The sequence below is a fragment of the Podarcis raffonei genome, chromosome 16 (assembly GCF_027172205.1).
Source record: "Podarcis raffonei isolate rPodRaf1 chromosome 16, rPodRaf1.pri, whole genome shotgun sequence".
Classification (NCBI taxonomy): domain Eukaryota; kingdom Metazoa; phylum Chordata; class Lepidosauria; order Squamata; family Lacertidae; genus Podarcis; species Podarcis raffonei.
Window position 1 is genome coordinate 18,857,004 of NC_070617.1, and position 22,857 is coordinate 18,879,860.

Sequence of the window (22,857 nt, forward strand, 5' to 3'; positions counted from 1 at the left end):
CACTAATACCCCACCCTGTAGAATTCTTATCAGTTACATTTTATCTTCACAATTGGAATGAATTTCAGGAACCAAATTGCTTTATCTGTGCAGCCTGAGCAGGAGCAGTCAGCGTTAAGAAAAAGAGGTCGGAATAGGCCGATAGATATGCGGACTGTCCCTGGATCAAGTGACTTTTCTTCTTTAAGTTCTCAAAAGTTCTTAAGCTAGCTCAAGGTTGTCAGCTGAAGCAGCCGGATGTTTAACTGAGAATCAGTCACAGTGAGTCCATGAAAAAGAAGACTTTAGAGCCGTCTTGCCCTAAAATGGCAACTAGACATTCTCTTTTGGCGACTGCAACCTTGGTTTAAGGAGTCATTTGGCTTATATACTTGAGTTTTTAACACAGCAAGTCTTGGCAGGGCAGCAGAATCAGGGGACGAGGAAAGCGCTCATCATTTCAACCACACACGTAGGCGCACTGTGTTTTCATCTTCAAACCATAGCTAAGTTTAGCCATTGTTGAAAGCGACATGTGGACCAATCCACTGCCAGGGCCCTTTGCAGAAAAAGTGGGATGCAAATATTCCAAATGAAAAATGAAAATATGTGCTGATAGCAGCCTGACACAGCCTGTGAGAGGTGGACCCCACCATCTCCACCATGGCTGTGTGAGACCTGAGATCCGACATTTTTTAATTTTATTGCATTGCATTTCCATCCCACCTTTCTCTCTCAGGAGCTCAAGGTAACCATAACAACCCTATGAGGTAGGTCCAGTGTCACCCAATGTCACCCAGGGATCTCCGTGGCCAAGTGGGGATTTGAACCCTGGTCTCCCAGTTCCTAGTCTGACACACTAACCACAACACTGTACTTGCCTGCGCACTCCAGTGAGGCGTCTGTGTGGGGATTCTCGACTTAGGTGTCAACTTTTGAATTGGTGGCGGCAGCTGCTGTCGCTGGTGTGCCTTTAAACATCTTACCACTCCTCTTGTGGTGCTGGCACAGTCGTTCTGCACTCCCACTCATCCCACCCCTGCACCAAGGTGAGGATCTCAGTTCTGCCTGTTCTCTCTCCTGTCCTGGAATTGTGAGCCAGAACTCCCAGACAGTTGCGGAGGCCAGGGAGTTGTGAAATCACAAGCAGAAAACCCCCGCGCGCCAATTGTGCAATAATCACCATGGGAACTCTCTCGTATGTAAAGCAGCAATCCTTGGCAGTAGAATCACAAGTAGGGACCCTGAGGTTGTTTATGTGCATGTGATTGAACGTCCATGTGAGAGGCAAGATGATTTCTGTGTAACATATATATCCTCCTTATGTTCCAAGGCTTTGCTCTGCTGTTGCAGACCATCCAGCTAAGGCATAAGTGTTTCTCTGTGTGTTTACTAGTTGAGGAGGGAAGGGCAAGTCACTCTGTAGCTGCCTCAATAACTCCCCCTGTATTATACTTACAAATAATATTACTTACTAATAATACTACTAATAATATTGTTCAAGGTTGTTTTCCATCTGAGTCTTATTCTGAGTAGACCTATCTGGAGGTTGTGGACTCTGCTTCCTTGGAGGTTTTTAAACAGAGGTTGGATGGCCATCTCTCATGGATGTTATAGCTGAGATTCCTGCATTGCAGGGGGTTGGACTAGATGACCCTTGGGATTCCTTCCACACTGCAATTCTATGATTCTATGATCCAATGAAATCCATAGCCATAACTAGCTTAGGACCATTTATTCCCATGAGTCTATCCTGAGGAAAACATAGTTGTTGACGACAACCCTAGATATATTTATTACCTGCCCTTCACCATGATGTTCCAGAGTATTAAAATCAATTAAAACTGATACTGCAGTTCCTTGAGAAATCTGCCTTTTTGAGGGGAGAAGAGACAAATTTCTAGTCCTTTATGCTGCCAAGTAAAAACTCAGTGGGCCGCCCATGAACACAAAGTAGTGTGCTGGTTAATTCATAGGTAGAATTAACCTAGTGGTCTCCCGAACAATATTCACACAATACATTTAAAGCACTAGAGTACACTCCAGGCAGCTTCCAACTTATATAAAAGCATAATAAAATATTTAAAAACTTCCCTACACAGGGCTCCCTTCAGAAGTCTTCGAAAGGTTGTATAGTTACTTATCTCCTTGGCTTGGTTTTTTTCTTTCTTTTCATAACTCCATACCCTCCAACGTTTCTCTTTTCCTAAGGAAAAGCGGGACATCCCAGGGTCAAATCAGAAACTGGGGCAGCTTCTGTAAATCCAGGACTGTCCCTGGAAAACAGGGGCACTTGGAAGGTCTGAAGTGTGGGTGCTGCCACGCTAAAAGATGGATTGCTTACAAATGTGGAATAAGTGTTACGTGGCACCTGAATCGGTGCCAGTTCCACAGACCAAAGCGATTTGGGTGGGTATGTAGGGAGAAGACTTAATAAGTTGTGTGTGTTTGTGTGACGGTGCTGGTAAGCAGACCTCACTCCGGGATCTCTAGGAAGGCTGTGGATGTCGGTGGAGGGTGTGGTGTTGTTTTAAAGAGGGCTTTCCTTGCGCAGGGTGTTCTTTCAAGGCAGAGGAGGGAGGGAGAGAGAGAGAGAGAGAGAGTTGTTCGCCAGCCTCTCTTAAACAATGGCCCAGTGGTTGTAGCAGAGATCTGGTCCCTTCACTTCCTCCCCAGTGGCTTCCTGCTCGCTCTCGCTCAGGCTTCCTCTCTGTCCCGGCTGACTGGGGAAGGGAAAAACGTCTAGGCCTCAGAGCAGCAGCAGCAGCTGTTGGGGGCGGGGAGGGTGCCTTCTTGGGGTACTTCTGTCAGGGGAGCCCCTTCCCTACAGCCCAACGGAACAATGGACCGATTCTCCTGCCAGCGCCACACACAATGGGGCGCTCAGTGACGCAGCGTCCCAGGGAAATGCTTGAGTCGCCTACGGGTCATGGGGCCAAAGCCCAGCCAGAACGGCGGGGCTGGGATTGCCTCGCAGCCAGGGCTGCGGAAAGGGCTTGTGGGCTGTAGCTGAGGGCCAGGGCTGAGAGGGATCGGTGCTCCCAACTGGTACTAAAGGAACGTGGGGGGCAGGGAGTCCTTTTGGGTGTCTCAGAGGGAGACACCCATAACCATTTCCCAGGATCTGGGAGGTACAAAACGGCAACAGCAGTGCCTCTGATGACGTGCAGAGTGCAGTCTTGGGTCACCGTATCCTGTGCTCGTACAGCTGGATTAAGGAGACAGGCTTGCTTTCTTCTGTTTATTGGGTGGTGGTGTTTGTATTTATAATGCTCTGCAGCATCTGTCAGACATGAGACACTAAGCCGCTTACGCGTTAGGTAAGGCAGATAGATTGCAATTCCAAATATGTCAGATCAGAAAGGTATGGCAAGGCAGCTCTGTTTCAAGTAGCATTAGGGATTATTTGGTTTATTCATAACCAAAATACAGTCGTACCTCGGAAGTCGAACGCCTTGCAAGGCAAACGTTTTGGATCCCAAACTCCGCAAACCCGGAAGTGATTGTTCCGGTTTGTGAACGTTCTTTGGAAGCCGAACGTCCGTTGCAGCTTCCGGTTGGCTGCAGGAGCTTCCTGCGGCCAATCGGAAGCCGCACCTTGGTTCCCCAATGTTTTGGAAGTCAAATGGACTTCCGGAACGGATTCCATTCGACTTCCAAGGTATGACTGTACTGAAATGGACTTAAGTCTAGGTGGATGTGTACAAAGGGCTTTTGCCTGTATGTATCTGCAAGGAGGAGGGAAGGAAGAGTGTGACAGCTCCTAGGGGCCAAAGTCCCTTCGCCCTCCCCCAATAAAGTTTTTGAGGGGGCCAAGCCCCCCAAGGTTGATGGGCATTGCCATTCAAATGGTGTGGGTGAGCCCCAATATGTGATTGATTATGGGGGGGCTGGGCTTACCTGCCCTCCCCCAAATATTTTACTCAAGTTGGCACCCCTGGCTCAGTGGGAAGACATCTATTTGGCATACAGAAAGTTGCCATTTCAATCCCTGGCATCTCCAGTTAGGGTTTTTGAGAGCATCCTTTTTGAGAGCTGGACATTTTCTTTATTTCTATCTGGCAGCCATTCAGAACAGGCAACAGCTTTCTAACAGGCAAGCTGCACATTGTTAAATGCACGATCATGTTTAATGTACCTGCTTTAAAAAGGTGAGAGTAAGGAAGCCGAATCGGGACCACATCACAAAGGGAACGGCGTTAACCCTCCTCTCTTGCCATGGTGAACACATACACATGGAAGTTGCTGTAGTTGTTTCCCTCCTGGGCAAAGAGCAGCGTTCAGTGCGGTGATATTTATCAGAGTCCAGGCACAGAAGAAGGAAAAGGTTCAACAACCCTCTCCCTACCACATGCCACTGTCTAGATCCCTGACCAACATAGGCCTGCTCCCCCTCCCTCGTCGTCCCCCAAAATGCCTGCTCTTAATAAAATGAAACAAACCTGTGCACACTCAATGTGATTATTGGTTCCTAAGATTTGTCGTCTCCAGTTCTGTGTGTGCCCCATTATATATTTAACACTGCCCCCAAACTGTTCTGGGGAAACATCCTGATAAGCAAGAGCTGTCTGGAGGCAGAACAGGCAGCCTTGGGAAGTGGTGGGTTCTCCTTCACTGAAGGTGCTTAACTAGAGACTGTCAGGGATGCTATCACTGGAAGATGCTTGCCCTGGGCAAGGGGTTGGGCTAGATGACCGCTAGGATCCCTTCCAGCTCTAGGATTCTGCTGCCCCTCATATGTTGGGGGAACTTAGATTGATGACCACAAACATCTAGATGCTCCTTCTGGCTCCTGGATCTCAAGTTGTATAGGTCTTTAGGGGAAATCACTACCATCTCAAATAGAGGTTAAAAAAAACGGACCAGGAATTACATGTGCTTTTTCCAGCTCTGGCATGTTGCATTCCTGGCAGTCAGGCATTCGTTTCTGATGACTGGTACCAGGGCTCTAGCGTTGATCTTGGAGCATCAAACAGGAGGGATAGAGAGCCTTAAATATGAGGACTAGCAACTTGAAAATAAGACCCAAAGCCATTGAAATCCAGTGGGAAATTGAAAACACACTTGCAGCAGCAGGAGAGAAGTATGAGTTCAATCTGGAAAATTCACCACTGTGCTGAGCAAAATTCTTTCATCTCCCCACTTTGAAGAGTAGTGATTGGGGGTGGGTTTCAGCTTTTTGGACCATCAGAGCGTGGAGCCAGGACTCCTGGGTTCTTTTGCCGGTGAAGTTCTGAGTTGGGTTTAGTAGGTTAGAGCAGAGGAGCGTGACTGCTTCTGCCTCGCCCTGGCGCAGTTTCCATGCTGTGTGTGTGCCAAGTGCACGGAGGAAGCTTGGCAGCGTGGGCAAAAGCTGCCAGCACAGGAAGCTCCTTTTGTGCCAGGGAGGTGCTGACGAGGGTGCCTTCCCAGGGACCGATTGCCACATAGTGCAGCAATAAGAATGTCAGGAGAGCTCTGCTGGATCAGGCCCATCTAGCCCTGTTCTTACTGCTGCCAACCAGATGTATGTGGGAAGTTCACAAGCAGGACCTGAGTGCAGCAGCCGTGATCCCCAGCAACCAGTGTTTGGAGGCATAGTGCCCCCAATAGCATATGTAAAATATTGCCATTGTAGCTAGTAGCCAAATCATAACCCCTTAGCCACCCAAAAGGCAGTACTCTAGAATGACAACTTAAGCTGACAGAATATGTGCAGCTTTGCAGACTTAACATATAGAACAAGAGAACGTTTAAAGAAGATTGGAAAACATTTATTGAATATATGGGGGGAAACTGTGTACAGCTGAAAGCACTGGAAGCATTAAGATAAATTCAACAGTGTAAATAAGTTTTGATGGATGCAATAATGTAATACTGAATGGTTTAGTTTTTGTAAAATATGCAGGGATTTATGATGTGCAAAATGAACCATGGAAAGAGAAGAATGGAAGTCATTAATATTTTACGGATGTTTAAATGAGTATTTAAAATTGTAAAACAGAAAATTTAATAAAAATTACACACACACACACACACACACACACACACACACACAAATCAATAAAACAAAGTGGCAGTACTCCAGAGGGCTGTCACAAAAGGCTGTCAGCTTTTGTAATTTAAGCTCCCTTTAAGCCGTTGCTATTATTATATTTGGGACACGGGTGGCGCTGTGGGTTAAACCACAGAGCCTAGGGCTTGCCGATCAGAAGGTTGGTGTGTTCGAATCCCCACAACGGGGTAAGCTCCTGTTGCTTAGCCCCTGCTCTTGCCAACCTAGCAGTTTGAAAGTATGTCACGTCAAGTGCAAGTAGATAAATAGGTACCGCTCCGGTGGGAAGGTAAACGGCATTTCGATGTGCTGCTCTTGTTCGCCAGAAGCAGCTTAGTCATGCTAGCTACATGACCCAGAAGCTGTCTGCGGACAAACGCCGGCTCCCTCGGCCAGTAAAGTGAGATGAGCGCCGCAACTCCAGAATCCCTTTACCTATTTGTTTGTTTGTTTGTACCCCACCCATCTGACTGGGTTGTCCCAGCCACTCTGGGCTGCTTCCAGCATATACAAAAACACAATAAAACATTGAACATTAAAAACCTTCCTATAAAGGTTGCATGATCCACTACGCTGAAGTCCATTAACCACCTTTAACATGCTATTTCCCCCTCTCCCAATATTTATTAAGATAATGTGCTAAAACCCAAAAAGCCTTGAAAAATAAAAGTGTACCCTTAACTTTCCATCCCACCAATGTTGGGTCCATGTCATAACTTGGCATTAGGACAACTTCCTATGGACTAGGGCATGGGAGACCAGGGTCAACACAGCCATGAAGCTCAGCGGGTGACTTTGGGCCAGTTGCTATCGCTTGTCCTGACCCACCTCACAGGGTTGTTGTGAGAGTATAAGATTGAGAGGGGAAGAAATCTGTATGCCACCTTGAGCTCTCTGGAGAAAAAAAGGTGGCGCCATACAAAATTATCATCAGGATTGGGCAATGGTAGATGTCTGTGTTAACGGGAGAAAAAGTATTTTGTTAATATTTGTAACAAAAGGACTCTGAGCATATGAAGGCTGTCTTATACGCACTCCTGATTAGCCCCTCAGATGTACATGGGGAATTTTAAGGAAAGGCTTCCAGGTTATGAGCAATGAGGGCCAGGGAAGCTTTGGCCCGGTAAGGCCTCTCTGATGTGTTTTCCTGGCTGGAGGCCTCCAAGCCTCCTTCACTGGCTTCCCTCAGAATCCCATGTCTGCTTCTTCTCTCCCCTCAGTCCTGCTAGCGGAATACGTGGACGATGGAGATGTGAGTGGGAAGACGCTGAAGATCACCGATTTTGGGCTGGCCCGCGAGTGGCACAAGACGACCAAAATGAGCGCGGCGGGCACCTACGCCTGGATGGCACCGGAGGTCATCAAAAGCTCCACCTTCTCCCGGGGCAGCGATGTCTGGAGGTGAGAGGGTGGGGTGGGCCCCGTCTAAGGTTGGGTTTTGGCCTTGGAGCCCAGATGTGCAGGAAAAAGCAAGGACCCTCTTGCCCTGGGACACCTCCCTTGCCAAAGCAGAACACCCTGTTTTGAAAACCGTGTCAGAGTCCCAGTTAACTAACACATTCTTGCTCCAAGGATCTGTGGAAGTCCACAGCAGGTAAAGGAAGCCAAATTCTGTATGTGTGTAGGAAAAGAGCCTCCCCTTTTGCACACACACCTTTCAGGCTGGGTTTGGAGCTTTGACAGGGAAGCAGCTCAGACTGAGGGTTTTTCTGGGAGCTGGAAGTTCCAGCCCTTTCTGGCTCCCGGCCGGGCCCTGATCCAGGCAGGTGCTGACATGCACATCCCCCTCCTCACATGCAGCTAGCCAGGCACTTTGACAGCAACTCTGAAGCTCCTGACTGCCTTGCCATCTCCTGTGGCCCTAGGAAGACTGGAGGGTCTGAGAGCCAGCCAGTTGGTGCGGGGATCCCTAACAGGTCCTCACAATCATTGGTAGTGTGGATATCTGCTATGGGGACGGATCTGCTCCCCTTGTTCTTCCGCCAAGGACACTCCAGGTCCAGGCCTAGGCAACGCTGAACCCAAGCAGTGTATGTGTGTGCAAGAAAGAGGCAGACAGAAACAGGCCTCATTCACACCGTACATTTAAAGCGCTCTGATGCCACTTTTTAATTGTTTTGTTTTCCCCCAAAGAATCCTGGGAAAGTGAGAAGGGTGACGAGCGTTTTTAGGAGACCTCTGCTCCAGAGCTACACTTCTCATAGCGGTTTTCCAATCAATTCCTCTTTGTGGGGAACTCTGGGAAACTGTAGCTCAAGGAAGGGAATAGGGGCCTCCTAACAACTCTCAAGGGGACGCGGTTATATCAAGTTATATCAAGTACAATATATGAAAATGATAAATCAGGACATAGAATGGAAGATCAAACAGATGAGACAAAAAACTTTCGAATCAGCTAATAAATGTGGAAAGCTGCTAGCATGGCAGTTGAAGAAGAGACAAAAACTAAATACTGTTACAAACCTTGAAGTGGATGGCAAGAATATACAGAATCCACAGGAAATCAAAAGCTGCTTCCAGAGATATTTTAAACAATTGTATGCACAAGGGCCACAGAATGAGACCAAGATTGACCAATTTTTGGAAATCAATGGATTACAAAAAATTTCACAAGAAAATAAACTATTATTGAATTACAAAATATCTGAACAAGAGATGGAAGGTGCCATTCAGAATATGCAATTGGGCAAGTCTCCAGGGCCGGATGGGTTAACCTCCAAATATTAAAGAACTATGAAAGACTATTTAATTCAACCGTTAAAGGAGGTTTGTAATGAAATTTTGGAGGGGGGAAAAGTGCCAGAGTCGTGGAAAGAAGCCTTCATCACACTTATACCGAAAAATGAGTCTGAAAAGACACAACTTAAAAACTACCGCCCCATATCCCTGCTTAATGTGGATTACAAAATTTTTGCTGATATTTTAGTGAAGAGATTGAAAAAAGTACTAGCAGAGATGATACACAAAGACCAAGCTGGCTTTCTCCCCGGTAGACATCTATCAGACAATATGAGGAATATAATTAATATCTTGGAAAAGCTACAAGTGAATATTAATTCAAAAGCAGTTTTGATATTTATAGATGCAGAGAAAGCTTTTGACAACATTTCTTGGAGTTTTATGAAGAAGAATCTTCAGGGGATGGGAGTGGGGGGAAAATTTGAAAACGGTATAGGTGCGATTTATTCAGAACAAAAGGCTAAATTAATAGTTAATAATGTGGTGACAGAAGAGGTTAAAATTGAGAAAGGGACACAACAAGGCTGCCCAAACAAAAGGAAAATAGATTGGGAAGAAGGAGGAAAAAGACATTCGGCACTAGTTCTTGGAGTTCTAGTAAGGACCAGCTGGAATAGGAGATCAACTGGAAGGGGACAGAATGGAACCCTCTATGGATGCAGTTTCAAAATGTCTGGATAAGATTCATGAGGAGGGACTTTATAATTCCCACCCCTGCAAAGATCAGGAGAGGAGGGAAGCCCAGGGCTCCACCGTTTAGCCTGTTTTGAGAGGGCAGCAGAATATCACCCTGCAAGCGGGGATCCTGGGTGGCTCAGCAGCACCCTAGAATTTAGCCCTATCTTCCTTGTCCTTTTCCCTCCAGCTATGGGGTACTCCTTTGGGAGCTTCTCACTGGCGAAGTTCCGTACCGGGGCATTGATGGCCTGGCCGTGGCCTATGGAGTCGCTGTGAACAAGCTGACACTTCCTATCCCGTCCACTTGCCCGGAACCCTTTGCACGTCTCATGGCAGGTAAGCAGGAAGCAGTAAAGGAGGCGGGACTTAGGGACTCCATCACGAGATGGTGGGAAAGGGTTGAACCCATTTCTGGCACTGGTTTGAGCTCTGTGTGCATTCTGTCTGTCTCCCTCCCACTTCCCTGGTGGTCCCGCCAGAGTGCTGGGAGCAGGACCCCCACCGGCGCCCCACTTTTGCATCCATCCTGTCCCAACTGACGGTGCTGGAGACCCAAGTCCTCCATGATATGCCCCAGGAGTCCTTCCACTCCATGCAAGATGATTGGAAAGTCGAGATCCAGGACATGTTTGATGAGCTGCGTGCCAAGGAAAAGGTAAGGGAGAGACGAGAGGAGCTGGAACGTTCATTCAGGGGCAGGGCTCAGGCATAGAATCTCGCTGTTGTACCAGAGCACAACACTTTTGAAAGCAGTCTTTGTCAACCTGGCGCCCTTCAGATGTTTGGGACTACAATTCCCATCAGCCCAATGGGAGCTGTAGTCCAAAACATCCAGAGGGCACCAGGTTGGCAAAGACTGCCTGGAGGTATCAGTCAATCCATCACTTATTTTATGATACGGTCACAGGCCTGCTAAAATAGAACAAACAGAGAATAAAAACATGATAATTAAAACATTTATTTATTTAAAACGCAACATGATACAAAGGGTAAAGCATACATATTTAAAATACCAATATGATAAAAGGATAATCCATCTACTCCCAGAATGAAGGCACAGGATACCACCCTGAAACTGGGACCTTGTACACGTCCCCGTATTACTGACAGATAGTGCTTCTGAAACAAACATAAAGTGTAATTAATGAGTATGAATGGGCTTTGTTCTGTTCTTTCTTTTTAGCTGGGAGGAAGGGTCAATGGCTGCCATTTTATTTCCCAGGAAGCCACAGTACGCGCCACAGCTGGGGCATTCTGGGACAATAAAATGTTGATGTCCAGGAGGAGGCAACAGTAGACGAAAGAAGGGTGAGGGTGGAGACAAAAACAAATGTGGGTAATTAAATCAGGGGTGGGGAACTTTGGCCCTTCAGATATTACTTTACTGTAACTCCCATCATCACTGGCCATTGGCCATGGTTGCTGGTGTGATTCAGCAGCGTCCAGAGGGCGAAAGGCTCTATGTCCCTGAATTAAAGGAAGGCGAATTTACTCTCTGAATTGCAAGTCAAGTGAGGGGTTTACTAATGAAAATGGGTAGGAAAGCAAGTTCTGTTCACCCCTTCGCCCAAGTCAGTGGAAGGGCCCATATCCTGGCTGGGACTGATGGGAGTTAGAGTCCTGGACGGGCCCTGGGAAGGGCCATACCTCAGCGGCTGAGCACCTGCTTTTGCACGCAAAAGGTCCCATTGGCCATGCTTGTCGGGGCTGCTGGGAGTTGTAGTTCAGCAACATCTGGAGGGCCAAAAATTCCCCATACCTGATCTACATGAACCAATGTTCTGACTCAGTATAAGGCCATGTTCACACCATACATTCAATGCACTATGGCACTACTTTAGACAGTCCTGGCTTCCCCCAAAGAGTCCTGGGAGCTGTAGTCTGTAAAGGGTGCTGAGAGTTACCTGTGGAAAGGGATGGATTGTTAAACCACTCTGGAAATTACAGCTCTGTGAAGGGAATAGGGGGCCTCCTGATAACTCTCAGCACACTTTACTACACTTCCCAGAATTCTCTGGGGGAAGCCATGATTGCTTAAAGTGTTTTTAAAGGTATGGTGTGAATGTGGTCTAGGTCAGGTTCTGGCCCCGATACTTCTCATTGTAGAAAGAAGCTCCGTCGCACGCAGGTTTCCAAAAGCCAAACACTCGCTCTCTCGCTCTGCCCAGACCCACACGCGTACCTTTTCCCCCTTTCTTCGCAGGAACTGCTGAGCCGCGAGGAGGAGCTGAAGCAGGCAGCCCTGAAGCAGAAGTCCCAGGAGGAGTTCCTGCGTCAGCGGGAGCACGAGCTGGCGCAGTGGGAGCTGGAAGTCTTTGAGCGGGAGCTGAGCCTCCTCATTCAGCAGATGAACCGGGAGCGTCCCTACGTCAAGAAGCGGAAGGGGACCTTCAAGAGGAACAAGCTGAAAGGGAGGGACAGCGAGCACATCAGCATGCCACTTGGTAGGGCCCATAGGGGGTGGGTCCGGGGAGGGGAATCTGGCAGAAGGCAAGGATTCCTGTCAGGGATGGCTTCTGGCTAGAAGGGGTGCCTTGACAACAGGCCTTCTAGGAACATAGAGTTGTTGTTGTTGTTTGTTTATACCCTTCCTTTTCCCCTGACGGGACTCAAGGCAATTTTATCCATTCCTACTTAGAGTAGACCCACTGAAGTTAACAGACACGTCTAACGTATTAATTTCAACCAGGGTGGATTTGATTTAAATCAAATCAGTTTAAATCACTAGTCAGTAAGACTTGGTTTAAATCACGATTTAAATCATTAGTCAGTAAGACTTGATTTAAACCATTATTTTTTTATTTACAGAAAGACTCATTCTTGTTGGTATCATCTTAATATTTACAACCAGATGAAGGTTTCATTTTTGGTATAATAATAATTTTCAGAGCGGTTTTTACAGTTGTATCAAAAATTACTGATTTGGTTATACATAGACAGATAATTATGAAATTATCATGAGGTTTAATAAGTTAACTGCTTATATTTGGACAACTTTTCTGCTGTACTTGGAAGGAGAAAAACAGTCATTTCCTTAATAACAATTTAAACCATTTATTTAACTAAAACAATAACATTATAGCATATGTATCCATGTTTGTTAACTGATGTGGTTAAACAATTAAAAAACACACCTGTTGCCAGTCCTAAGTTCAGTGATGGGGACTAAGAACTATGAGCCAAAACTTTGGAACATTGACAGAGCCTCAAATTCTGAACTGGCCTTTTCTAAATTAAACTCATTATATATATATATATATATTAAAGAATATTTATTAAAGTTTTCAATAATAATACAATAAAAATCCAAAAGAAAAAAAAGAAAAAATAACAAAAATACAAAAATAAAAATAATTAAAAACACATAAAGTTTCCGTTACTTATTTTTCATTAACTTATTTCCCAGACCTCCTCATACCTCCCTTTTTTGTATTCCAATTCAAATTGTTAGTTCAGCAAATCCTTATCAATAAATTTTAACCTATTTCTAAACCTTTTTTTCCATATTTCTCTTAAAGCATTACAGCAGGAAACCACTTAATTTCTATCCGACATCATTCTAACATTCATTAATTTTACAATATTTCTGTAAATAGTCTTTAAATTTCTTCCAATCTTCTTCCGCTGACTCTTCTCCCTGGTCTCGGATTCTGCCAGTCATTTCTGCCAATCCCATATAGTCCATCACTTTCATCTGCCATTCTTCCAGAGTGGGTAAATCTTGTGTCTTCCAATACTTTGCAATAAGTATTCTTGCTGCTGTTGTGGCATACATGAAGAAAGTTCTATCCTTCTTTGGCACCAATTGGCCGACCATGCCCAGGAGAAAGGCCTCTGGTTTCTTCAGGAAGGTATATTTAAATACCTTTTTCATTTCATTATAAATCATTTCCCAGAAAGCCTTAATCCTAGGGCACGTCCACCAAAGGTGAAAGAATGTACCTTCATTTTCCTCACATTTCCAACATTTATTATCGGGCAAGTGATAGATTTTTGCAAGCTTGACTGGGGTCATGTACCACCTGTAAATCATTTTCATAATATTCTCTCTTAAGGCATTACATGCCGTAAACTTCATACCTGTGGTCCATAACTGTTCCCAGTCAGCAAACATAATGTTATGTCCAACATCTTGTGCCCATTTAATCATAGCAGATTTCACCGTTTCATCCTGAGTATTCCATTTCAACAGCAAGTTATACATCTTTGACAAAATCTTAGTCTTAGGTTCTAACAGCTCTGTTTCTAATTTTGATTTTTCCACCTTGAAGCCAATTTTTTTGTCCAAATTATATGCCTCCATTATCTGATAATAATGAAGCCAATCTCGCACTTTGTTTTTTAGTTTCTCAAAACTCTGCAGTTTCAATCTATCTCCTTCTTGTTCCAAAATTTCCCAATATTTCGGCCATTTGGCCTCCATATTGAGCTTTTTCTGAGCTTTTGCTTCCATTGGTGACAACCACCTTGGGGTTTTATTTTCCAATAAGTCCTTGTATCTTATCCAAACATTAAACAATGCTTTCCTGACAATATGGTTTTTAAATGCTTTATGTGCTTTAACCTTGTCGTACCACAAATATGCATGCCATCCAAAAACATTGTTAAAACCTTCTAAATCCAATATGTCTGTATTCTCAGCAGCCAATCTTTCAACCAGCAGAATGCTGCTGATTCATAGTAAAGTTTAAAGTCTGGCAGGGCAAATCCACCCCTTTCCTTTACATCAGTTAGTATTTTAAATTTTATTCTGGGCTTCTTGCCCTGCCAGACAAATCTAGAAATATCTTTCTGCCACTTCTTGAAACAATCCATCTTGTCCACAATTTGTAACATTTGAAACAAAAACAACATTCTAGGCAATACATTCATTTTTATAGCTGCAATTCGACCCAACAAGGAAAGCTTTAAATTTGACCAGATTTCTAAATCTTTTTTCACTTCCATCCAACATTTTTCATAGTTATCTTTAAATAAGTTCCCATTTTTAGCTGTCATGTTTATCCCCAGGTATTTCACTTTCTTAACTACGTTCAATCCCGTCTCATTCTGAAACCTCTCTTTTTCAATTGATGTTAGATTTTTCTCTAAGACCTTAGTTTTAAACTTGTTCAATTTAAATCCTGCCACTTGACCAAATTCATGAATTAGTTCTAAAACCCTTTTAGTACTAGATTCTGGCTCCTGTAACGTCAGTACTAAGTCATCTGCAAATGCTCTTAATTTGTATTGTTTGGCTCTGACCTGTATACCTTTAACCAGCCGGTCCCTTCTAATCATGTTCAGCAGGACCTCCAGGACCGAAATAAAAAGCAATGGGGAGATTGGGCACCCCTGTCGTGTCCCTTTTTCTATCTTAAATTCTTCTGTTACCACATTATTTACAATTAATTTTGCCTTTTGTTCAGAGTATATTGCACCTATACCATTTTCAAAACCTTGGCCTACCCCCATCCCTTGTAGGTTCTTTTTCATAAAACTCCAAGAGATGTTGTCAAAGGCTTTCTCCGCATCCACAAATATCAGAACTAAACTCATTTTAAACTATGCATTGTTACAGATGGTGCTACTGGGTAATTCATGCTCCCCCCCCCCCTTATTTCAGATTTTAAGCATCGCATCACAGTAATGGCTTCTCCTGGATTGGACAAAAGGAAGGACTGCCTGGAGATGGGGGCAGGCGGCTCCCCTCCCTTCCAACGATTCCGAGCTATCAGATGTAAGTAACATTTATTGGGGGGGGGGAGGTGTAGAAGTGGAGCAAGTGGAATCTGGAGTGTTCAACATTTACACCCCGGCCAGAGCCGGGCTCAGGGCAGCTAGCACCAGTAAAATTACAATAAAAACATAATAGAAAAAACACACAATTTAAAATACAGGTAAAAATGCAATTTAAAATGCAGCCTCATATTAAAAGTAGCCCATAGATCAAAGCCGTAAGGGGAGGGAAACAGAAGGGTCAGACTGAGTCCAAACCAAAGGCCAGGTGGAACAGCTCTGTCTTGCAGGCCCTGCGGAAAGATATCAAGTCCTGCAGGGCCCTAGTCTCTTGTGACAGAGCGTTCCACCAGGTCGGGGCCAGTGAGGCCATCAGTGGCTGCTCGGAACAAGGGCTATGTGCTACTTCCAGGATAATCAGTCCTCTGAACACCAGCAGCTGGTAATTGCAAGTGGGGAAGTGCGCTGTGGCTCTTTGGTCCTCCTTGTGGGTTTCCCAAGGGCATCAGTTTGATCACCGAGCAAGCAGAATGCTAAATAGGCCTTTGGTCTGATCCAGCAAGGCTCTCATGATATTCAGGTACAGCTGAGCCTAGTACCTGGATTTTGTGCTAACCAATAAACTGAATCTTAGCCATGACACAACAGTTCTGTTTCAGAGAGGTGGTATATGACCAGTTCTGGATGGAGCTGCAATCCCTTGAGGGAGTGGCTTTCCCCCAAGGAACTCTGGGAGTTGTAGTTCTTTAGTTTTGCAGGGAGGACTCCAAATTCTAACTGTACCTAAGAGGAGGAAGCAATTATGGTTTAAACCAGTTATGGTTTGTATGCAAAAGTGCCATTTAATACATGTACCCCTTCCTTTTTTATTTTATATTCTTTATTGAAAAATAAATAATAAGACACACAAAAAAAGAAACAAGAAATAGTACCAATGTAGAAAACAGAACAAAAAAAGGATAAAGTGGGAAAAGTTGTTTCTCTTTGCCTTCCCACCCCACCCTTTGCAGTGGAGCCAAGTGAAAACGATCAAAATTGGGGTTGCCAGTCGCCGCGTCGAGGGGACGAGATTTGCAACGGCCGTACAAAGAGCTCCAGTTCCCCCAAACCATGTGAGAGCAGTACGCAGAATGGCAGGTAGGGGGCAGCCTTTCCCTCCTCCCCCATTCCCTTGCTTGCTTTTAGAGAAGGGGGTGCCTGGGTTAAAAGAAAGGACTGCAGCTCAGTGGCAGAGCACCTGCTTGGCATGCAGAAGGCCCTGGGTTCAATCCCCCAGCCTCTCCAGTTAGAAGGATTTAGTTGCAGGTGATGGTAAAGACCCTTCTCTGCCAAGACCTTGGAGAGCGGCTGCCAGTCAAAGCAGACAATGCTGGCCTAGATGGACAAACAGGCTGACACAGCATAAGGCAGCATCGTAGGTCTTAATGACTGGAGCAGGCTGTACTGTCACAGACTGGCTGGGTGCAGAGGAGCAGTGAGAGACACCAACTGGGGAACCCCCAAAAAAGAAGGCTCACATCCAGGGGGTTGGTGATAGGAGGATGATGAGTGGTCAGAGGAAGAAGAGGGAGCAGATGGGAGGAGGAGGAGGTGTCGGAAGCGGAAGAGGCAACAGGGTTTAGTGAGCAGGAATAGGCTGTGGCAGAGAGCAGCTCAGAATTGGAGGCAGAAGCAGAGTGGGGTCAAGAGGCAGCAATGAGGCCGGCTGCTGAAGAATCCAGGGAGTCCCCCCCTCCTGCTGTGACCTCCCCCCTGGTCTCCCCAAACACAGAGAGGAATAAAGAGGGCGCAGCAAAGACAGACAAGGCAAAGGAGCCTCAAGTTGCTTGCGGGGGGCGGGGAGTCTTTGAGAGAGGTAGGAAGGCGGGGACCTTCATTCCTTGCCTCATAGAAGCAAGATGTATTGGGAAGGGTTACTGTGATCACTAGGCCTGGGCTGTTTTGATTTCTTTGACTACAGAGTAAATTTCACTGACGCTGGTCTTTTATATTGCTGACTTACTCCTGACTCCAGCTCCTGACATGTACACATCCCCTTAGCAGGTTGCAAACCCTTTCTTGTCCCCCTCGCAGGAGAAGGTCACGGCTAGAAGAAACGACGTGGTACATGGAGCCAGAGGTGCTGCCCGTTCCTGAACAGACCCAGCCCAGCCCAAACGGTGAGCGCTTTTCAGGGTTTTTTTGCAGTGTTCTGTCTCCTGAATTGTTTCCCCTGAGGAACAGTTAGCCAAGCATTGCCCAACTGCTCTACACCTCAGCATCATGTCTATAGTGTAAGGCAGGAAAAGATGCGTCTGGGCCAAAGGGGAATTGCGGGTGCCGTCCATCAGCTGGTCTACCGTTCGGGGGGGAAACGGGTTGGCTGGTGTCACTGTGGTACCAGCTGATTATGAGGTGGGCAGCCCCACCTACCTGTCAAACGTGGTCTGCATATATGGGTGAGAGAAATTCCCCATCCCTGCTCTACATGCATTTCCCGTTACCTGTTATGTCACTGGCATGTTTATAGTGCTCCTGGAATAAAATGAACACCTGGCACCTGGAGTTTCCTCCTTTTATTTGCTGAGCTGAATCTGACACATAGGAGCTGCCCTGGATATAGTTTTCCCACAGCTGTTGCATGAGGGCTAAACTGCAGCTCCCAGGTTTCTTGGAGCTATGTGCTTTAAACATAGAATGTGGAGATGACTTCAACAGTTCGCATTCTGTGGTATTTTGGGTTCCCCTTACAAATTTTCTAAAGTTTTTTTTTTTTATGGAGTACTTCCGCAAGTCCTGAGGTGTGCCCAAACCTGCCGACACTTCCCTCTTCTATGTCAGGAGGTGTCAGTTTGACTACATAAGCCATGAGTAGGCAAACTAAGGCCTGGGGGCTGGATCCGGCCCAATCGCCTTCTCAATCCAGCCTGCGGACAATCTGGGAATCAGCGTTTTTTTACATGAGTAGAATGTGTGCTTTTATTTAAAATGCATCTCTGGGTTATTTGTGGGGCATAGGAATTCGTTCATTCCCCCCCAAAAAAATATATAGTCCAGCCCCCCACAAGGTCTGAGGCACAGTGGACCGGCCCCCTGCTGAAAAAGTTTGCTGACCCCTGACATAAGCAATAGCACTCACAAGCTTAACAATAGATAGAGTGGGAGTGGTGTCAGCATATGCCTGTGAGAAGGGCTGTAGCTCAGTGGTGGCACTACTGCTTTGCATGCAGAAGGCAACAGGCTCTATCCCAGGCATTTCCAGGTCAGGTTGGACTGTATGGACTGGCTGGAGGCAGAGGAGTGGTGGGAGGCATCAGCTGGGGAACTCCCAAGGGAAGAAGGCTCAAGGCCAGGGAATTGTGGTGGCATGATGATGAATGGCAAGAGGGAGAAGACGGGGGGGGGAGTGGAGGTATCAGAAGCTGAAGAGGCAACAGGGAACTTCATTAACGTGTGACCCCAAAATTCCGGATTCCGCCCCCCCCCAAAAAAACTGATGCCAAAGTTTAGTGCTATTTTTAGTTCTGTTTTGTGCCGCAAACCCTGTGTTCCATGCCACCCCCCCAAAAAAAATAGTCATTGACAAATCGGGGTCACAAGTTAATGGCAACAAATCAAACTTTGTCCAGTTGACTTCAAGCAGGTGCCAAGGTTTAGCGTCGGTTTTGTGCCGCAAACCCCACATTTTGTGCCAGCCTACAAACTGAGCAATTGACACTCAAACCGGGGTCACTGTTAAATGACCCCAAACCCAACCTTGTCTGATTGACTTCAATCCAGTGCCAAAGCAGTCTGCTGGTTTGTTGCCGCAAACCCCACATTTTGTGCTGCCCCCCGCAAAACTGAGTGGGCTTCAGTGGGCTAAGTGGGGACTTAAGTTAGCTAAGTGGGGACTTAAGTGGGGACTTAAGTTTGTAACACTATGTCAGGTTGTGGTTTGACTTTCCAACTTTCTTACCCTAACAGGCAGTGTCCCAGTCGACTCCCCGGAAACCGAGGACCCAGTCCCAGAACGTCCCAGTGCCCCCCGGCTCATCCAGCGGGCCCTGCTTCGGGGAACAGCCTTGCTTGCTTCTCTCGGGTTGGGCCGAGAGCTTCCGTCCGCCCTGCAGGAGCCCCCGCCGCCCTCCCCTCCGCAAGACTCCACCCCCACCGTCCATGTGGAGCTGTGCAAGGAGGAACCTCCTACGGATCTCCTCGTCGATGTGGCCTCTGGGGGCAACAGGGGGGCCTTGCCTCCTCTCTGGACCCAGATGTCACCCAAGATCCCGAGACTTGTGGAAGGCCGCGGCAACAAAACCCAGAAATGGGGTAAGTCCTGGCAGGAGAATTTAGGAGGCTGCAGAGGGGCGGGGTTGATCTGGTGCAGATGAGGGCTGCAGCTCAGAGGCTGAGCAGACGCTCTTCAGGCAAGCAGCCCCTGGGTCAGCCCCACTGTCATCTCCAGCTAGGGCTTGGAATTGTCCCCCTGCCTGCGCCCCAGAGAGCTGATACCTGTCCTTGTCGGCAATGCTAGATGGGTCAGTGGACTTGGGCCACATTGGCGCAGTTAAAGTGCTTATTATACCACTTTTAACCGTTCCGGCTTCCCCCAGGGAATTATGGGAGCTGAGTATTGTTAGAGGACCCCCTTATTCCCCTCACAGAGCTACCATTCCCAGAGTTCCCTGTGATTCTGTGAGGGGAAATAAGGGTCTACTAACAGCTCTGAGCATCCTTAGCAGACTACAGCTCCCAGGATTCTTTGGGGGGGGTTTAAAGTGGTATCGTAGCTTCCTGTCTTCGTAGGACGGAGGCCTTAGCCGAATATCTGGGTGTTAAACCAGCGTAAAAGGCAGTGGCATGGCTGAACATAGTTTTTTGAACTTTCACAACCAGATTCCAGTTCCCCCCAGGGTTTCTTTCCGCTTGAGTTAGGGACATCATGGCTAACATGTGCTTATCCAGCTAATCCAGAAAGTGGCAGCTAGACTGGTGACTGGGAGCGGCCGCCGAGACCATATAACACCGGTCTTGAAAGACCTACACTGGCTCCCAGTAGGTTTCCGAGCACAATTCAAAGTGTTGGTGCTGACCTTTAAAGCCCTAAACAGCCTCGGTCCAGTATACCTGAAGGAGCGTCTCCACCTCCATCGTTCTGCCTGGACACTGAGGTCCAGTTCCGACGGCCTTCTGGCGGTTCCCTCACTGCAAGAAGCCAAGTTACAGGGAACCAGGCAGAGGGCCTTCTCGGTAGTGGCGCCCTCCCTGTGGAACGCCCTCCCATCAGATGTCAAAGAGAAAAATAACTACCAAACTTTTAGAAGACATCTGAAGGCAGCCCTGTTTAGGGAAGCTTTTAATGTTTAATAGGTTATTATATTTTAGTGTTTTGTTGGACGCTGCCCAGAGTGGCTGGGGAAACCCAGCCAGATGGGCAGGGTATAAATAATAATTATATTATTATTATGCTCTCTGTTCCTTACAGATGGTGCTCTCCCTTCTCCTTCCTCCCCCCGCAGCCCCCGCTCACCCCGCCCCTCCCCACACGCCAGCCTCATCTCCAGGCCCCGCCCTTCTCCCGTCCGCAGCCGCATCGACCCCTGGAGCTTTGTGTCTTCTGGGGCCCGCTCCTCCCCAGTCCAGTCCCCTCGCCTGGGGCCACGCCAGTTCAAGCCACTGGGTCCTGAAAGGACCAACCCTTTTGCGGCTCCCGATCCCTTTGCCTGTGGGGACTTCTCAGCCCTGAGGGAGCCAACAGTGCCAGCCACCCCCGACCCCTTCCTCGTCGCGTCCAGATTGGGTCCACCCGGGCGGCTCAGCCCTTCTCTGTTGCCACGCCAGACCTCCCGGCCGCTTCCGCCCGAAGAGGATCTGCCGTGGTGGACAGCAGCTGCATCCGCTCAAGGACGGACGGCCCCAAAGTGAAGGGAAAAGCAAAAGAAGGAGGTCCCGCCTTCCCGAAGCACCTTTTCGTTCAGGAAGTTGGCGCCTTGAACTTTGAACCCCACGCTCAACTGTGATTGGACATGAGGCTGCAAATGTAGTCGAAGGCTGGGAGCATGGGCTCGCTGTCGAAAGGGGAGACGGGAATCGCTGTCAAAGGGGGAGAGGGGGGTTTTCCCATGCCGTAGGGGGGAGGTGGGCACACACCCCACACCCAAGTACCTTCTTCCCTTCCTCCCCACTTTCCATTCACTGATTGCCTTAACCTCAACAGTGTTGGGAAGACCTTGCTTCTTTCTCAGCCAATTCCTTCAGGGATGTCAAACCACGGGATAGTATTGAGGGCCCCACGGAAGTGATGAGGGGTTGTGTATATTGGGCAGGGGGTGGGGGTGGAGGTGAGGGAGAGCAGAGAGCCCTTTCTCACGCCCCTCCATGAAATGAACACTAACCGGTCAGACCCACGCTGGCAAGTCACTCTCCTCTCCTCCACCTTTGCTGGAATGGCTTGTGGGGCTTCCCCCGCGTTGGCCAGGCTCGCTCGCTGGCAGCTATTGTCTTCATTGCGTACTGATTCTCCATTCACCATGAGGGGCACAGCTCCCCCCTTCCATGACTAGGCCTTAGTGGCTCTCTCTCCACTGAATGCAGGGGCAGGAGGTGGAGCAGCTTTGTCCAACCTGGAGCCCTCCAGATGTTTTGGGCAACAACTCCCATCATCCCATAGCCAGCAAGTGCTGATGGGAGTTGTAGTCCAAAACGTCTGGCAGACTCCTAAGTTGGCCAAGGTTGGCATGGAGAGCCTGTGAAGCAAGCAAGACTCCACTCTCCTTTCTCTGTATCCTTTGTCCCCAAAATGGGTATCGCTCCTCCCAATTTATGCAAGGAGGGGAGCCTGCCATGGCTATCTTGACCCAAGCAGGTCTGAGGATGCTCTGCAGCATTCAAGAGCAAGCCACATTGCACAAACATGAGAGGAGATAGCCCAGAGTGGGGGTACACACTGGAGCCAGATTGCCCCACCTGCTGGTGCCCGTCTTTTGACGTGGACGTGTAAGAGGAAAGCAAAGAATGTCTTGCAACGGGCTGCACTTGCAACGAAAAAAAGCAGTGCTTTTTCCTGGTTGGAGTCTGACAGCCACTAGCACTTTGAATGTGCAATTCTACTGTGTCCGCCTCTCCCCTCTCCCCACCCTACTTGAAATTCCCATGTGAGTGCCAGGCTCCCTCGTGCACCTCCCACTCCACGAGGGAGCCACCTGTGTCAGGCCCAATCTCAACTTGCGACGGGCCAAGCCTGTGAAATGAGACCAAATAAACCTCTGATTGCTGCCTCCATCCCATGTGTCTCCAATGGTCCATAAAGGGGGTCTGCAACACCTCCCTAACAGTGGGTGTGGGTCAGGGTGAGAGAGAGAAAGAGAGTGCAAACTCCTTCTGTGTTTAATCTGGTGACTGGCATCTGCAAGAATCAAAACATCAGCCTTGTCTTATTCCATACCTGCATTTGTGATAACTTGGAACTTCGGCCGCATTCCCGTTCAAAGCACTACGACACAACTTTAAACAAAATAATAATAAGAAGAAGAAGAAGAAGAAGAAGAAGAAGAAGAAGAAGAAGAAGAAGGGGGTCTCTAAGGTGTTACTGGAAAGATTATTATTATTTTTCCCCCCAACTATGGCAGACCAACATGGCTACCTACCTGTAACTAGAACCACTTTAAACAGTCACGCCTTCCTCCCACAAATAATCCTAGGAAGGGTAGTTTGTTTAGGGTGCTGAGAGTTGTTAGGAGACCCCTATT

The 22,857-nt window shown here is 47.4% G+C and overlaps 2 protein-coding genes across 2 annotated transcripts in view; one reads left to right on the forward strand and one right to left on the reverse strand.

The window, feature by feature from the left end:
* MAP3K11 (mitogen-activated protein kinase kinase kinase 11) overlaps positions 1 to 22,390 on the forward strand; it is a 30,495-nt gene extending 8,105 nt beyond the window's left edge. The window contains exons 2-10 of the mRNA XM_053369646.1: positions 7,234 to 7,414; positions 9,618 to 9,766; positions 9,910 to 10,085; positions 11,634 to 11,874; positions 15,036 to 15,149; positions 16,159 to 16,285; positions 17,222 to 17,307; positions 19,094 to 19,438; positions 20,595 to 22,390. Of these exons, the coding sequence (XP_053225621.1) occupies positions 7,234 to 7,414; positions 9,618 to 9,766; positions 9,910 to 10,085; positions 11,634 to 11,874; positions 15,036 to 15,149; positions 16,159 to 16,285; positions 17,222 to 17,307; positions 19,094 to 19,438; positions 20,595 to 21,034 (1,859 nt within the window). The 3' untranslated portion in view covers positions 21,035 to 22,390. The remainder of the gene's footprint in view (positions 1 to 7,233; positions 7,415 to 9,617; positions 9,767 to 9,909; positions 10,086 to 11,633; positions 11,875 to 15,035; positions 15,150 to 16,158; positions 16,286 to 17,221; positions 17,308 to 19,093; positions 19,439 to 20,594) is intronic.
* The window catches only part of PCNX3 (pecanex 3), a 139,465-nt gene that overhangs the window by 70,917 nt on the left and 45,691 nt on the right, over positions 1 to 22,857 (reverse strand). The gene's annotated exons all lie outside the window — the stretch shown is intronic.